The following is a 16964-nucleotide window of genomic DNA, read 5'->3' on the forward strand; positions in this document are numbered from 1 at the left end:
TCTCTGCTTCTTGTCCGATTCTAGTTGAGTGAGACTACATTCATTCAAATGTACGAAAGAGATGTACTAATAATAAAGAATAACTGTTATTGATTTATAAAAGAGTAATAGAATGGTACATTCAGCAAAACCAAGAATGACACAAAGCTATAAACGTCTCGTTTTGTTCCAAAACCCCTTTCCAAAGTCACAGACCGCTCTTCATAGCGAAAGCTCTATCATCTTGGCAGGAGAATCCAGAGACCGCCGTCGTGGGGGAGCGTCAAGTAAAGATGAAGAGCCGCAAAGGCCCTGCGAAGCAGACCAATCGCTGTCGATGCAGAGTGCCCACCAACGAACCGTGATCGAGCAGGGGTATTTATCATCTCCACCATCTTGGCCAAGGTACAACTTGTAGTGGCGGCCGTCAGTCTTACTTGAGACATAATCGACAGTCGATAGTCCGTTCTCCCAAGCGGCGATCTTGTTACCGTTACCACAGTCAAACTCGCCTTCAGCCTCCTTCTCGAGGCAGTCGGGCGAGTTAATGGTCAGGCACTTGACAGATACGGAACACACAGATTTTCCATCTTCATAGATGTCCAGCGACACTTCGATATTGATCGGGTGCATCTTGATGTGTACGAACGCTTGCACGCAAGATACCCTCTCAGTGAAAGCGCAGGCACCTACTGCGCACACGTTGACTACCGTGCAGCCACCGTTTTCGGGACCGCCGCAGCCAGAGGCCGAGCTCTGCCTGACTCCAAGAAGCTGCGAACGCGCTACCAACCCTGTGCTATTGTTCATGCTCGTATCGTCTTCTTCCACTGCGGCTGGGGCCGGCGCAGAGTTAATGTTGCTATCATCCTCAGCATTGGAATCGTGCACTTTCTCTGGAGCTGCCGAGTCTTCCGCTTGTTGGCGTTGGGAGTCACGGTTGGCCGGGGTAGGCAAGGTGGGCGCCTCGGTCACCATCGCCTCTACTTCTGCTGGGGCAGTGGGCGCGCCAGTTTCCCTCCCTTGGATTGCACATTGCGGTACCGTTGTGGGTTTGAGGCAAATGGGGTAGTCAGACGGGCACAACGGCGTTCCTTTGGTCGGCCACGCCGGGCAAGGAGGGGCCGAGGCCACGCAGATCTTACCATCGATGCACACTTCCCGCCCTCCACTGCCGTTGCAGATCTTGGTCGTCGTGTAGGAGCCACAGCCTGGTCCAGTATATGCGGCATCATCACCAACGCCTGGCAATGTCGGTAATCCAGACAGCGTTGGGATAACTTCAGCGGTGGTGGGCGAACCCTGTCCTCCACCTGCACCACCCCATGGCCTGGTGCCGCCCAGTGGGTTCCGGTTCCAGCCCCAGGTGGTGATGGTGGTTCCTGAGAACACCGTCGTTCCCTGCGTGTGGCTGACACCAGCTGGCAATGGGTCGTGCACGTCCTGCAGTTCTGCGTCATAGGTAGGCCTGTAATATCGAACCGGAAAGCTCTTATCAGCAATCTAGACTTTGAGTAAAGAAATAGAATCAAGTACTACTACTTACGCTGGACAGTTTCCACCCGTCGTGGTCGTTGTCACCGGCCTGGCTGAGCATTCGCTGACCAGAGAGGTTGAAAGGGCTGCGGAACGAAAGAGAAGGAAGATTGATTAGCCGCCATGCTCCTAGTCTCGACGTGTTTTGGGGTTTTGACTTACTTGTGCACGAAGTCGTTCGCTGAGCGTCGCAAGAAACCCAGACGTCGGTGACGGTTCTCGTGGTGCACTCCTCTTCATCTTCCTCATCTGGATCGTTTGGATCACCACCACCACCGCCGCCGCCGCCGCCTCCACCACCACCGTTGGGGCACCCTGGGCCGACGCAGTTGCTGTTGGGTGTATTGCACCTAGGGCCAATGCAGCCGCAAATTCCTATACACACACCTCCACCGCCGCCACCACCGCCGCCGCCGCCGCCACAATTGACCTTGCAGGGACTTCCACAGTGATCGCCGGCCTTGCAAGTCGGCTTGGGGGGGCCTCGGCGGCCAGTGATGGATGAAGGACGGCCCGGAGGAGGAGGTGGAGGAGGAATAGGGGTGTCACTATCCGGATCGACCGTGGGCCAAGGCCCAGGCGAGTATGTCCATGTTTCCAGTGGCGCTGAGTCTCTAGTCCTGGTGAGTGTGACGGCAGGGAAAACTACACTCGAGGTTAGGCCAACAATGATTTCGTCGTCGTCGCCATTGTCGTTGTTGTCGCCTTCTACCCATATGACATTCCACACCTCGATAAAGGTCGTTGTGACTGGAGGGATCGTAATCACGGTGCTGGTCGTCACACTGGTTGTATCCCAGCTGTCGATGTAGGTAACTGTGACGGGCGGTCGAGAGATGGTCGTAGGCGAGCCGAGCGAGAATGGTGGCATGATAAGTGTACACGGTGGGTAGCAAAACGCGGTCGGGTTCGCGTCGTTGTAGACCTCGGGTCCGATGTACACAGGTCCAGAGCCACCGCCGTTCGACGGCTGCCCGGAGCAAGCACCGCTCTGGCATCCAGTTCCGCAATGAGCCTCAGTGTCGCCGCAGTAGCCCGACGATGAGCAGCAGCTGCCTTGTGGCCAGAGGCCGCAGAAAGAGTTGTGGTGGCCAGCGCCGCAGGTTCCGTCGGTCGTCTCCTGTCCTACGAGACACTTTCCGCTCTGGCAACCAGAACCGCAGTGCGCTTCGCTGCCTCCGCAGTAGCCCGCCACGGAGCAGCAGTCGCCATATGTGCTGCCCTCGCACTTGGTACCGCCAAAGCCAGTACCACATCTTCCGTCGGTGGAGATGGGAGCGCTGTCGGAGTCGCCAGTACCCGAGTTGAAATCTACAGACCAGGCCATGGTACCACCGAAGCAGAGGTTGTTGGCAAATTTCCGCTTCATCTCGTGCGTTTCCTCATCGTCGTAACCGATCCATTGGTCATCCCAGACGAGCTCCTTCATCATAGACTGGGTGTTGAGGCGCGGCGTCAAGTTCTTTTCTTTAATGAGTTTCTTGATCTCAGTGAGCGACATGACTCCCTCTGAGTTGGTGCACTCAGCAGGCTTGCTGGGCCCGGCAAAAGGGCATCCGAGCTCATTGCAACTGGGGTCTGCCAAGTTGAAATATTAGTAAAAAATTCAATCGGCAACGAACAGCGAGAAATGAAAGTGATGGCTCAAAATACCTGACAGAGTGTATCCTCGTCCGTACCAGGCGAGGCCAAAGTTGAGTTTGCTCGGGTTCAAGCCGGCGTACCACAGAGGCAGGGTGTTCTATAAAGCCCGAAATCATGGCGTATTAGTTGCGTCCCGTAAAACAATACTTCTCATCTAGACAAGCCTGAAGCCAACAACAGTTACTTACTGTGAACGATTAGCAAAATAGTCACCACTACGCAGTTGGGCTTGTGTTATGCTTACCATTGTAGATCTCCCGCACATCCGCCTGGCCGCGCACCAGGGAACCTAGAGCTTCGACGTCGGAATCCCAGAATCCATGCAAATCGTAAGCCATAAAGCCGAAGAAGTCGACATATGGTTCCATAGCCGCTGCGTCAAAGTATCGAAGATACCAGTAGTCCGGAGCAAGGGTAAGACTGATGCCGTATCGGGTTCCGTACGCCTCTCTCATCTCCTTGAGGAGTTTGGTAAAGTTGTCCGTGTCGGCCTTTCTTCCGCCCCGGACTTCGGCTACGGGATACTCCCAGTCGAGGTCAACTCCGGTAAAGCCGTATTTGTCCATGAATTCGGCTGTGGACTGGATGAAGGCTGCTCGGTTCTCAGCAGTAGAAACCATGTCGCTCCAGGTTGTGTGTGTCGCCCTTGTCGCTGAATGTGTAACCGCCAACAGCAATCCAGGTCTCGGTGTCGAGAGCCGTGAAAGCCTCCATGAGCGGGATGTCGGCAGCGTCCCAGGGGCGGATCCTGAATGTATTGGGGTCGATTGAAGCAAATGAGAAGAAGAGATGAGTGTAGTCCTCGGCCTTAATGTGCTTGGGCTCGATACGGTTGCACAGACGATCTCGACTGTTAGAAGCCAGATAGTATCCTACTGTTCGTCCCATTGTCGAACCAGAGCCCTCGCCGCACGTGTTGGGCCGGATGATCTCGCATGAGCCAAATTCTTCCTGGCATGGTGTGAATTTGTTTGGACCGATGCAATGAACCTCAGATGTTCCACACCATCCACCTAACGCAAGGTTTTATGTTTAGTAAAGGTGCAAATTACTTGGTACGGATCTCAGAAACTCACCCCAACTACAGCATAGGTTCATGCCACACTTAGTGTTTCCACCGTCGGAGAAGTTGCCACACATAGCCACGGCGTCACAGTTACTGGTGCAACCATCACCGCAAAAGTCTGGACCGTAGCCGCAAACTCCCGCAGGACCGCAACAACTATGTTCACAGTTAGACTTCTTTCTCTGTGCCAAGTACAGAGGAGTGTGATGATCTTACCTGTGGTCGGGGCAGGGTCCATTTTTGCATAGAAGACCACCATTCTCGTCCTCCTCGCGCTGCCTCTTTCCAAAGAAGTTACCAAAGGGATTCGGTGAGTCCCGGGCGCCAATCTGGCTTGTTGTGTATAATGGCAGAGTGTCAAGAATGGGAACAGGAGGTGAGCGCTCCGGAGACTGGTGGGTGATTCCTGGGGACGATGCCGCCGCCAGAGCGCCCTGGACGGCGACAAGAGCGAACCCAAGAAAATGCACTTTCGATTTAAGACGTGCCATTTTCAGATCTCTGCTGAGTGCCCATGGAGGAAGACGGCTTGTGGCAGGACCATGCGTCTATATAAGATGTAGGCTGCAAATTTACACCACCTTTCCACTCATGCGCAAGGGTCTATCTAGTCTCTGATTTCCGTTATGCCTTCATGTTTTCCCTCTCTCCCGCTCCCGCCTCCTCTTCTTTTTTCTTTTTCCTCTTTCGTGCTATCCCGCCGATCGCGAACCTGGCAGTCCACTTCAGGCCGCCAACATGCAGCACAGGGTTTAGTCCGAGCTTGTGGACCGGAAAACCGGACCCGATCCATCTTGTACCGGCTCTCCCTCAAGTCCGGAAGTAGCAATGGATTGCCAAGACCCTTAGGGCTGTATTTGATCCCCAGGAACAGACCTGGTATTGGCTCGTTCGCACTAGGTAAATGAGGCGTCCCGCATCCATGCTTTCGAATCATGGACCGCTTCCGAGTCTGTGGGTCGCCAAGTTTATCTAATTACCAGCAGTGCCGGCCTTGCGGCGGCGGCCGTTGCCGTTGGTCTCCGAGAGGCTTACCCGACAGGGCTTAGCCTTACAACCCCCGAGCTTTTCCGGCCAATCATTCAACGCGGCAATGTTATATGACGTGGAGTAAATCATCTAGGCATCTACTTCCTTGCAAACCCTGTTCGTCTCATTGCGAACTCTCTCCACTGGCAGACAAAGCTAAAAAATCCTTCGACTCTTTTATGTATGCTACATGTATAAGTACTCTTTTAGTTTACAAGCATTCTTCCGAGGTACTGTAGCATCAGAGGTATTTTACTAGCGCGATAGCGTATGTTTAGTACCTAAATTATCATTACCCCTTTTCTCTCGACACACAGCTGGAAGGAAGACTACTAACTGCTTCCATCGACCATGAAAACAAAATTTTCACAAGACATGTTTGGCCGACTTCCCGAAGAGCTTCAGCTCCAGATAATCAAGCTCTCGCCGGACCTTTCGTCGCTATGGAGCCTCGCCCAGGCTTCGTCCACCGTGGGCGGAGTGCTAGACAGATCTCCGCTTGAGATTGTGGAGGCAGTTCTAGAACTAACTGTTCCTCTGCAGACTCGCCGCCTGATGCGCGCTGTTCTCCGGGGTCGAGCCTTATGCTTTCCAGCATCCTTATCCGAGGCTCGAAGGATAGCCACTATTGACTCGACTGCTGCAACTGACGGAACTCCACCACTTGACTCGGATCAAGTCCGCGTGGTGCGCTCCTTCCTTGCCACCGCCGAAAATATTCATGCATGGTCTCATGCCTGCCTTGATCATCTAATTAAAAGATCTATGGAGCTTCGGCCCTCCACCCTCGTCCGTCTTGGGACCGGCCAAAGTTGCCAGGAAACATTCCAGAGGGCCGAAAGCCATGATGATCACCTTCCGCGCCACACCGGTCCACCTTCATGGGTGGAGGAGCAGCGGATGACGAAGGCCTTCTGGCGATTACAGTTCTTCATTGAACTTCAGAGGGCCGGCGAAAGCGGTCATCTAGGCGCACACTGGCCTGGGCAGGATGTCGACATGCTGTTGACGAGCACTTTGGGGGAGTTTTACGAGGTATTCGACTTTGAGCGGCAGCAGATCTTAACCGCCTATGACTTTTTTCTCACAATCACCTCCCGGCCTGGTACCATGCAGATCAGTCTTCGAGACAATGCTCATGGACTGCCGACAATACTTCAGACTGAGGGGACAATTTCAAATCTCATGGGCCCATGTGCTGAGCAGCCCTCTTTCGGATTTGGGGAGGACACCTTCCATCAGGGACCAGAGCACCTCGACACTACACCTATGTCTTATCATTTTCAAGACATAATGTCCGGCCATGACCCTAAGGGATCGCCTCTGATGGGAATTCCCTTCGAACCTTATCGAAAGTTTGGATTTGCAATCTGGGATAACAAGCGTATGATCGACCTGGGTTTGCGAGACCCGAAGTCAAAATCAATCTTCAAAAACCGCACATTCTACTACTTCAGATGGCGCAGTATCCTGACTGAAGAAGAACTTGCACTAGGACAGTCACAATGAAGATTGACATCAGGGTTTTCGACTATTGAGGTTCCAGCATCCATCAACAGACAAAGACATGCAATCGATATAAGCAATAGCCCAGAAATATGACCTTTCTAGGCAACAGGGTATGATTCTTGGGTGGCGTAAGACCCCTCAAGCGGTTGACAGTGGCAAGACAGGGTTTGCGCCTTAGTGGAGAATGTTTAAATAGCTTGAATCGACCCCCCTAGATGGGTTTCTGTAGCATCAACTATCGAATGGAGTCTACCTCGTGACTCTGTTGCTGCTGAAAATTCTCTGTGCCTAGAGTGCGGTTGTAAATGTCAAACGTTTGTGACGCAAAAGTAGTAATTGAGTGTCGCATCCTTCTCCCCGAACAGAACCTTGTAATAAGTCAGAAGCACATCAAACACCAAATAGCGTATATCGAGATCTTGCGGGAAGGACGGATGTGCATGCATGCTTCCTGAGTCCGACATAGTGGGCCACATATGGAGCTAGTGCAGATTGTAAGATTTTAGTCTTCTGCCTAGTTATGGATCCGCGTGGTGGGAACAGGTGCCGTAAACGGAACAGCGACCGGTCCTCCCGTAACACTAATTAGCCTGCGGTTCATGTCTAACCCTTGATCCCTGTGGGTGTTTACATGGATCGCTTGCAATCCATCAACAGCCAAGGGCCTAGCACAATCAGAAGAAATCTCGGTACCCATGCAGGGCCTGTTTAGCACCACCATGATTTCCAAGCCCACGGCCCAGCGGCTACCAACCGTTCTGTTTCCAAGCATACCTTATATAAATGCCTGGGCCGAGGCCGCATGCCACCGTGTAGTTCTCGATCTTGGTGGTTTCATTCCTCATCTTCTGCTTGCACCCATTCGCCATGGTTTCTCTTGGCATACTCGATGGCCAGAGGCCGACGGCCGGCACGAGGAGACGAGGTTCCCGATATCGTCTCTTCGCCGTTGTCTTGGGTGTGTCTCTTGCAGTGTTTGCTGGATCCTATGTCTCTCATAGTACCCATGATCAGCAGCTTTCAACCCTGCAGAAACGAAGTATACTCGACGAGCCTCTCGGTCTTAACGACTCCTACGTTTCTCTGTCCCAAGAACTGGTGTCTCGCGCAGTCACTCCGGAGGCATGGGAAAAATCAGTAAGAACTGGAAAGAGGTCAGTAGACGCATTACAAGGAGGTTCATACTGTTGTATCCCCTTCAAACCCCTTTCTTCTTGGTTTGCCCTTCTATCTTGTTTATTTCAAACCAGAATCAAACTGACCAAATTGTTGTAGTAAGCGAATAGATCCAAACCCCTATACTGCAAATTTCCTAATGTTACTTCACGCGAATGTTGCTCGTCATCTCTGACTACGACGGCATTGCTGCCTCAAGCGCGTGTTATTATACTGACTTGAAATACGGCAGCTCTTTGGTGCATGATGAATTCACAAAACGTGCAGCCTGGTACTGTGACAAAGGATGAACTTGAGAAGACTGGATGGGAGGAAGATGATGAGATCTCTGATGAAGAAGCGCATGAGTGGCGCAAATCATTGGAAACGGCCGACGGGAAAATGAACGTTGACAACGAGTTTCCCCGGGCCTGGTATCACTCAAACCCATGGAAAGATGACCAAGGCAGGACTAGAAGAGTACGTATCTGCAGCTACAATGAGCAGACATTGACTAATCTACTTTTGGTGGGACTTTTAGGCCACCACAGGTTCCATGGGTAACATTGTCAACGCCAAGGACGGGTACATCATCGCCGGTGTAAATTTTGCGCCATGGGACGTTAAACCGAAAGATATGGAGGCCTGGGAGCTCCCTAGTACCAAATGGACCGACATCGTTGCGGTGCAATGGAGCATGTATGCCTCCGGCAGCAGCCTACAGCGCATATATCGCTCGTCCATAGTATTTGAGCGCACAAAGGACCTAATTGAAGGAGCCTTGAACAAGGTCGGGAAAGGTCCGCTGGATAAACTACCTAAATGGCCCGGTGTTGACTACACGCCGAAGGGGAATTTGAACAAGACGCCGTACCAAGCCGAGACGGAGGGGTTCTTCGGTTTGCTTGGTAGTCCCCATGGCGCCGGGGCTGCCTATTTGCTAATCCAGTATCGAGCAATCTTTGGAAAGAAGAGGATTACTAAAATTAAGGTCTGGAGTGGTCCTTTAGCCCCGAACATGATCCTCTACGTTGAGGATGTGTAGTATTAGCTACATGTATACTCTAGTCTATTACTACTATTACTAAACTATCTCTACTTATAGTAGGCTTTATATTACTCTTGTATAGATTGTCACGGTATTTTAGCTTTGATTTTAAGCCCTTCAGGCAAAGCTTTAAAATAACCTTGAAGTGGTTTAAACTTAAAATATAAAATTAACTCTTAGTCGTATTTATTAGGCTACGAATCCTTTTAGCTAATAAATTAAAGAAACCTCATAATGATGAACCTTCCTTTCCTTGTTTTCCCTCTGATCTAAAGGAAATTGGTATATATAGTATTCTCTTCAGTAAACCTAAATCTCAAATACTTTAGGAGCCAGAGCAATAAGTTCACCTGGTCTTCAATACTATTTTTATAGAATGTAATATTTTGATTAAATAAAAGATATTACTCACGCATCTTAGCAGAATTTATTGTAGCAGCATCAGATAATTCCATCCTGCATGCCAGCAGTGGTTGAACAACAAAACACAGCCACATCCATCTTTCGCCTTAAAGGTCTTCTGAACAGGAAATACACATTTAATGTATGTGTTCGCATCCTGGGTGCTGTTTTTGGGTAACCCAGACACCCCGTTTTTGGTACCCCAAGACACCCGCTCTAAGTGCTACTTAGACTAGAAAAATGTACTGGCTAAGGGATTATGTACTAAGACGAAGCACCGTGATTGGGCCGCGAAATACAACTCCCTTAAGCAAGCACATCGTAATACCACAACAAGAGGATTATCGATTCCGCAACGAAGTTGGTATGGACATGAACAAGGCAACCCCCACAGCCCTATCGAAAAGTTGTGTTTTGGATACCACAACGATACGTCCTGCTCACAAGGCTTCACATCCATGGTCATCGAGGCACTTCTTCGCATGCGGGGTTCTTTTTTTGTCATATTGTAAGCATTGTGTTATGGCAGAGATTTTGACTTCAGTTAACCATCATGCCGCTTAACGAGCATTGTTTTGAGATTGGTCTGGTTTGTGGACCGTATAGGTCTGCGCCAATCGCCGAAAGATTTCGGGATGGCAAACAACGTAGGGCCTATTCCTTGTCATTCTTATAATGACTGCTGGAGACCACGGCCTATAAATGACGCTCTCGACATAGGCTGTGTGGGCATTGAAGCTGATGTCTGGCTTTATAGTTCTGACCTACTGGTCGGTCACACGAAATGGTCACTTCGTCGAGGGAATACCTTCAAAAGACTTTATGTTGATTCTCTCGTTCGTTTACTGTCTCAACGTAAATTGGACCGAGAGAACTCTACACACCTTTCCCATAATAGCATATACAAGACAAACACCGACCAGACAGTGGTGCTGCTCGTAGATTTGAAGACAAATGGACTTGACGCTTGGCCGGAAGTAGTACGGCAGCTGGAACCACTGCGTCAGAGAGACTGGTTAAGCAAGTTTGTTGACAGCCAGTTTCACTATGGGCCTATCACCGTTGTCAGAACTAGCAACACAGCCTTCGAAATGGTCGTGGAGAACTCGACCTACAAAGACATAATCCTTGACGCGCCACTTACCAAAATGGATGATGAAGCCTTCAACCCAACCAGCTCCTCCTATGCCAGTGCATCATTCAAAAAAGCCATTGGTACAGTTTGGTTCGGTGGCCTTTCAAAAGCACGAACAACAGAGCTGAAAAAGCAAGCCAAGAAAGCATATTCCCATGTCTTGGAGACTCGATATTCAAATCTCCCAGAGTGGCTGATAATAACCAGAAACACGGTTTGGAACCTGCTCCTCAGGGAGGGTGTCGACATTCTCAATGTGGATAGCCTTAAAGGCGCTGAACTGGAGTGGGAGTTGATGAAGTGGCTAATTCTCACAGCCAATGCGTCAGCAATGCTTTAGTTCACGAGCTGTATGTTTGATGTTTAACAATGAGGTCATTGCTCCGGTCCTCAAAACACTCATAGTACCGCAGCTAGCCCACTAGACCCTAGGTGTCCGTTCAATGAAATGTACTTACTTTTCTACGTCACGGTCATGTCGAAAATTGAACCTGTACCTCTAATTCATATTTCGTGTGAGGCCCAAGGCAGTAAATTTACTGCTACTTCATTTTCCGTAATCTTACAGGGTCTTAACTAGTTTTGTGAGATGTACTTTAATCTAGAATTTCGATAAACTTAACTATCTACTAAAAATTTGATTTGATTTAGCTTAACTACCTAACTAAGAAATAAGTCAAGGTATTACGAATCTTAGATATATAATTGTTACGAGCAGGTCAGGGCAACCAACTGTGGCACAAAGCAAAAGCTTCGGTAATGATGACTCCGGCATCATTATCCCCTGTTCTGCACTATATAGCTACGCCGGCCAGGCACCAACTGGTTAGGCCGTAACACCATGTCTCCCCTCTAAGAGGCATGTCCCTATGCCGAGGACCAATCGGACATATCGCGGGTATAAGCAGGGAAACTCCAGGCTAGTAGGGAACCAATCTACATAATTGCCTGCCCACGGTCGGGCGTCACAGGGACCAGGGAGGACTGGCGACGTATGGGATTTGAACCCATAACCCTCTACGCGGGGTGGAGTCATCATTGTGTTACGAGCAGGTCAGGGCAACCAACTATGGCACAAAGCAAAAGCTTCGGTAATGATGACTCCGGCATCATTATCCTCTGTTCTGCACTATATAGCTACGCCGGCTAGGCACCAACTGGTTAGGCCGTAACAATAATATATAGTAGTAACTAGATATAGTACTCAGGTGTAGCTATACATAGCGTTTAAGAGTACCTACTTATAGCGTATAGAAGTAGCTAGATATAGCGTATAAATATAGCTAAGTAGGTATATAGCGCTTAATAATAGCTTAGTATCAGTTAAGGTAAATAGGGTTAGAGTTAAGAAAAAGTAATTCTATAGATTATATATTTTACTATTATATTTTTATTAAATACTTTTAAAATAAAAACTACTTTATTCTATATTATCCTTTCTTTTATAATGTTCTTTTTCCTTTTCCTTACTTAATTTATTAACTCTAGATTTAATATCACGTGGTATATCACGTGACTATTATGTAATAAGATAGACTTTCTTATTTTATAATTTTATATACTTACTACTTTTTTCTAGTATTTATTTTTTAAAGAAGAATTACTTTAATTTTCTCTAGTTTCTGCGTTCTCTTAATAATATAATACTTTTTATTATTTCTTTCAAGACTATATGGTCTTGAAAGATTACTATCTATAACGTACATGATAAGCGAGTGAGACAGACAAGCGAGTGAGACAGTAAACCGCGACCGTCGCACCTTGACGCGACCGGCACCTTTTCCTCTACAATAAATCATGGAATCAGCTAGTATTGAAAGAAGGTTACAAATTGCCCTTCAAGCAATGAGAAATGACCCAAAACTTAGTGCTCGGGCCGCAGGTGCACTCTATACAGTCAGTCACGCAACATTAAGCCGGCGACTAAAGGGAATAGTCTCACGACGCGACAGCATGCCTAATTCACGGAATTTATCAGATTTAGAAGAGAAGACAATAGTTGAGTATATTCTCGACCTAGATGCGCGATCATTTCCTCCCCGGCTGAGTGGTGTGGAAGAAATGGCCAATCGACTTCTCGCAGAGCGCGACGCGCCTCCAGTTGGGAAGCGCTGGGCTTCTAATTTCGTCAAGCGACAACCACAGCTTAGGACGCGTTTCTTTCGCAAGTATGACTATAAGAGAGCTCAATGCGAAGATCCAGAGGTGATTCGTGGCTGGTTTTCGCTTGTGAAGAATACAATTGCGAAGTATGGTATTGCTGATGCTGATATCTACAACTTTGATGAGACCGGCTTTATGATGGGCGTTATTGCTTCTGGAATGGTTGTTACAAGTGCTGAAAGGCGTTCAAATACGAAGATGACACAGCCTGGCAATAGGGAATGGGTTACAGTTATCTAGGCTATTAATTCCCAAGGGGAGAGCATCCCGCCATACATCATCGTTGCAGGCCAGTATCACCTCTCAAGCTGGTATACAGAAACCTCTCTTCCGGGCGATTGGGCTATTGCAACGTCTGAAAATGGATGGACAACAAACGAGAGAGGTATTGACTGGATCAGACACTTCGACATTTATACAAAACCACGTACGTCTGGGAAATATCGCCTCCTCGTTGTTGATGGTCATGAAAGTCACCACTCCGCAGCCTTCGAGCTCTTTTGTCAAGAAAACAATATTATTACACTGTGCATGCCGGCTCACTCGTCTCATCTACTTCAACCCTTAGATGTTGGTTGTTTTCAGCCGTTAAAGAATGCCTACGGTCGGCAAATTGAGAATAAGATGCGGCGAGGCACAACCCATATCTCGAAGGAAGATTTCTTTGCAGCATTTCACGAAGCTTTTAAGCAGTCTTTTACGAGGAAAAATATCCAGGGAGGTTTCCGAGGAGCTGGACTTGTCCCTTTGAATGCAGAAAGTGTTCTCTCAAAGCTGGATGTAAAGTTCCGAACGCCAACGCCTGAGGAGGGGGTCCCTCAGACACCAGACCCTTGGATCTCTAGGACGCCGAGCAACCCAAGCGAAGCAAGATCACAGTCTACTTTTATTAAGAGTCGAATCTCACGCCACCGAAGCAGCTCTCCAGCATCAATTTATAGTGCTGTGAGTAAGCTAGCCAGAGGGACAGAAGGACTAGGGCATCGGGTAGCATTACTAGAGTCAGAGGTTCAAATCCTTCGAGAGGAGAATGCAATATTAAGTCGGCGTCGAAGGGCTAAGAAAACACGTCTACAGAAAGGAGGAAGTCTTACTATATCTACTGGAGAGGATATACAGTCGCAAAGAGAGGCAGACACGCAACTACAAGAGGAAACGCGACGGAGTAGTGGTCGCAAAGTGAGGTCTGAGACGACTCATCGTCGGTGTGGCGTATGCGGGAATACAGGCCACAACGCGAGAACATGTCAATTTATTAAGGAAACATCCGAAGAACAGGAATCCGAGTAGTATTAATCAATCTAAGATTTCTTATTATAGATTTCGATATTATTATCGCGAAGGTCTGGTTTACTGTCTCACTCGCTTGTCTGTCTCACTCGCTTATCATGTACGTTATAGGAATGAATGTTTCGGGCGCCGTTGCATCTAACTACCACCCCCACTAAATCTTTCGGCCGCCACTGGCGACCCAAACATCTAACTACCACCCCAAATCTTTCGGCCGCCACTGGCGACCCAAACATCCAACTACCACCCCCACTAAATCTTTCGGCCGCCACTGGCGACCCAAACATCTAACTACCACCCCAAATCTTTCGGCCGCCACTGGCGACCCAAACATCCAACTACCACCCCCACTAAATCTTTCGGCCGCCACTGGCGACCCAAACATCTAACTACCACCCCCACTAAATCTTTCGGCCGCCACTAGCGACCCAAACATCCAACTACTACCCCAACTAAATCTTTTAGCCGCCACTAGCGACCTAAAGAAATAGTTTGATCCCTATGTGTTATCCTCCCTATCCAGACTATATACAAAATCAATCAAAGGTAGCTCTAGAATATCCTTCTTCAGTCTCCCATCTTTTATCATTCTCAAGGCTTTTGTAACCTCAATAGTACCATCAGCCAAAAATCCTTTAACAATACTCTTCTCAGCTGCCTTACAGATAGTATATACCTATAGCATTTGAGATACGAGCAAATCGAAAACAGCCTTAATCCTTTCTCTCCTTGGAACCTTGCTGTTCCCGTCAATGTTCCCACCGCCAAAACGCTTCCACCAAGAGCTAATAGTACTTGGTATAAACACCAGAACTCCTATTCCTAGCCTTTCCACCAGAACTCCAATAATAGTATAGTCGTAAATCATATCCTTCAATCTCTTCTCCTTTGTAAAACCAAGACCTCGAGCAAGATACATAGCAACCCCAGTATCTACACCTTGTCCCTAGCGTAGCCGAATGCCTTGATCTCCAAGGAAAGCCTTCATTTCTAAAGCCTTCTGCATGTCTCCTTGGTAGAGTCGTCTAACAGTCTGCCACTGGTCCCAAACTTCGAACTGCTTTGCGTACAAATGTAGCTTGGCAGCCGCTGCCTGCAAACCAAGACTCTCCCCGTCAACCCGACCCCAGGCCTCCGCAAACCTAGCAAGCTCTTCCGCATTATGCTGTCGCAGGTCGCTTGCCAGTTGCTTTGTCTGAAATCGCCGTTCAACTGCAGGCTTGCCAGTAGAGTAGTTACACTCCACCAACAAGTCATACAACTGATCTTTGATCTTACCCCCAAACATACGGCAAAATAATAACTCTCCAATTTGGTAACAGTCTTCTTCCCTAAGGCGTGGACTTGATGGGTCAATCAGTCCTATACCAGCAGAAGTAAACCTATTCCACTGGTCTTGCATCTCATTCCTTATTGTCGAAGAATTTTTCTCGTTGATCTGTCTTTTGAGACCTTCAAGAGTCCGGGGTGCCTTCTTCAGTTTCACGCCCGCTGCACATTGCTGTTGAGGTTCTGTCTCACCAGAACCAACTCGGGATGGTAATATCTTTCTCCTGTCGGCTGCGACCAGCTCCGTCTCTTTCGATTGAATATTGCTTGTTCTGTGCGAGTCGCCATCTATGATTGCCCCGGCACTGGCGGTGATGTCGTCGGATCCATGAAGAAATGGCTGCTCACTTCTTTGTTGCTCTTCACTTTCCTGTTCGGTCGTATGCTTTGTTGTGCTTATTAGGTCGTTGGTCGACCCAGACGAATCACGATTTCTTAAGGTCTTCTCAACCTCCTCACCTAAATCACTAAGTATTAGTAATTAAAGCCTTATATGCAAAAGCAGAACTTACTGATTATAGACCAGTCATAATCTAAACAAAGAAGAATATTAGCTATAGCTGCTATACTTATAATATAAGTTGTAATATGTGTTTTTTGTTTAGCGATACTGAGGCTCTTATACTCCCTAATCAACGCTGGTAAGGGCATTCGGGGAACTTGACGGAATGTTGATTTTTGCTGAGAAGATGGGTTGCTACTACCGTGTCTGCTTTGCCGTGGGGATTGCGGTAATAATGCCTTGCCCTCCTGGACTTGCCCCTGCCGTGGAGTGGACTCAACAATGTCGTTGAAGTAGACCCTTTTGCGTTTATGCATCTCGGATGCTACTTAAATAGATTCTTTCTAACTGACGGAAGAAAGTTTTTATATGAAGGAGATTGTGCGTTTATTTATCCTTAGCGATGGATTAATACCCGCACTCTCCTACCCTAGCCCATGCCTTCTTCCACCCCTCAACCCTAGCTCATACGCCCCCTAGTAATGCAACTACAAGGCATAGCCAGACACGCTAGGCCATCATACACTAGTCATAAGTTTTCTTTCCCTGATATTCAATGCATGCATAAATCAAGGAAATCTGCCCTTGAAAGATTCTAACCTTCCCTATTTTCTTGTAATGCTATACAACCCCGTCTGCCACGCAGCCTTCAACCTCCTGCCTTATCTTGCTCGCTGTCCAGATGTTTCTCATCCCGATTGGAATCTCCTATCCAATCTTCCTCGCCGTATCGTTGTGATGAAGCATATAGTACCTTTCCTTCAAGCCTACAATATCTAGAGGCAAATATTTCGCGCCAGGCTTCTGACCTTGATAACATACACCGGTGCATAAGATGCATCTTGTGTTCGTCTGGTGATCTTTGCTCTTGACGAGGCTGCCATTCTCGCCTGGAAATGGGAATGCGGAGTGCTGTGAAAAGAAGAGTGCCTTATGCTGTTCTTCAAACGATTCGGGCGTAATAGGAGCGTCTCGACGACTGTGAAGTCTGATCTGGCGGCTGATTGTGTCGCTCATACTCTTATACCAGCTCCTCCAATTTTCGTTCTTGAAAGTTGATCCTGGATCCTTCCTCGATTTCCCCCTTTCCGGGTCACTAGGCATATCGGCCCAAGTAAACTTCCAGAAAAGGCTCAAATCCCTATATTTCGTCCTGTTATTTCCAGAGATCGCGAGC

At 48.3% G+C, this 16964-nt stretch overlaps 6 protein-coding genes across 6 annotated transcripts; 4 read left to right on the forward strand and 2 right to left on the reverse strand.

Moving 5' to 3' along the window:
* Positions 1-201: 201 nt before the first annotated feature.
* CTRU02_201001 (class III chitinase) lies at positions 202-4716 on the reverse strand (the record flags this gene model as incomplete). The annotated part of the gene is made up of 9 exons (XM_036719018.1): positions 202-1447; positions 1526-1601; positions 1678-3093; positions 3169-3256; positions 3335-3342; positions 3404-3751; positions 3777-4172; positions 4236-4381; positions 4442-4716. 9 exons carry the CDS (start codon positions 4714-4716, stop codon positions 202-204), a joined length of 3999 nt encoding a protein of 1332 aa, XP_036590018.1.
* An 889-nt stretch (positions 4717-5605) lies between these two features.
* Positions 5606-6763, forward strand: CTRU02_201002 (uncharacterized protein; the record flags this gene model as incomplete). Its single annotated transcript, XM_036719019.1, has 1 exon — positions 5606-6763. One exon carries the CDS (start codon positions 5606-5608, stop codon positions 6761-6763), a length of 1158 nt encoding a protein of 385 aa, XP_036590019.1.
* Positions 6764-8182: 1419 nt separating this feature from the next.
* CTRU02_201003 (uncharacterized protein) lies at positions 8183-8963 on the forward strand (the record flags this gene model as incomplete). Its single annotated transcript, XM_036719020.1, has 2 exons — positions 8183-8398; positions 8460-8963. The coding sequence occupies 2 exons, from the start codon at positions 8183-8185 to the stop codon at positions 8961-8963; spliced, it is 720 nt and encodes a 239-aa protein (XP_036590020.1).
* Positions 8964-10003: 1040 nt separating this feature from the next.
* CTRU02_201004 (PLC-like phosphodiesterase) lies at positions 10004-10843 on the forward strand (the record flags this gene model as incomplete). Its single annotated transcript, XM_036719021.1, has 1 exon — positions 10004-10843. One exon carries the CDS (start codon positions 10004-10006, stop codon positions 10841-10843), a length of 840 nt encoding a protein of 279 aa, XP_036590021.1.
* A 1613-nt stretch (positions 10844-12456) lies between these two features.
* Positions 12457-13956, forward strand: CTRU02_201005 (transposase; the record flags this gene model as incomplete). The annotated part of the gene is made up of 2 exons (XM_070203777.1): positions 12457-12838; positions 12923-13956. 2 exons carry the CDS (start codon positions 12457-12459, stop codon positions 13954-13956), a joined length of 1416 nt encoding a protein of 471 aa, XP_070062359.1.
* A 946-nt stretch (positions 13957-14902) lies between these two features.
* CTRU02_201006 (uncharacterized protein) lies at positions 14903-16104 on the reverse strand (the record flags this gene model as incomplete). Its single annotated transcript, XM_036719022.1, has 2 exons — positions 14903-15744; positions 15798-16104. 2 exons carry the CDS (start codon positions 16102-16104, stop codon positions 14903-14905), a joined length of 1149 nt encoding a protein of 382 aa, XP_036590022.1.
* Positions 16105-16964: the final 860 nt, after the last annotated feature.

The sequence above is a fragment of the Colletotrichum truncatum genome (genome assembly GCF_014235925.2).
Source record: "Colletotrichum truncatum strain CMES1059 chromosome Unknown Contig_0001, whole genome shotgun sequence".
Lineage (NCBI taxonomy): Eukaryota > Fungi > Ascomycota > Sordariomycetes > Glomerellales > Glomerellaceae > Colletotrichum > Colletotrichum truncatum.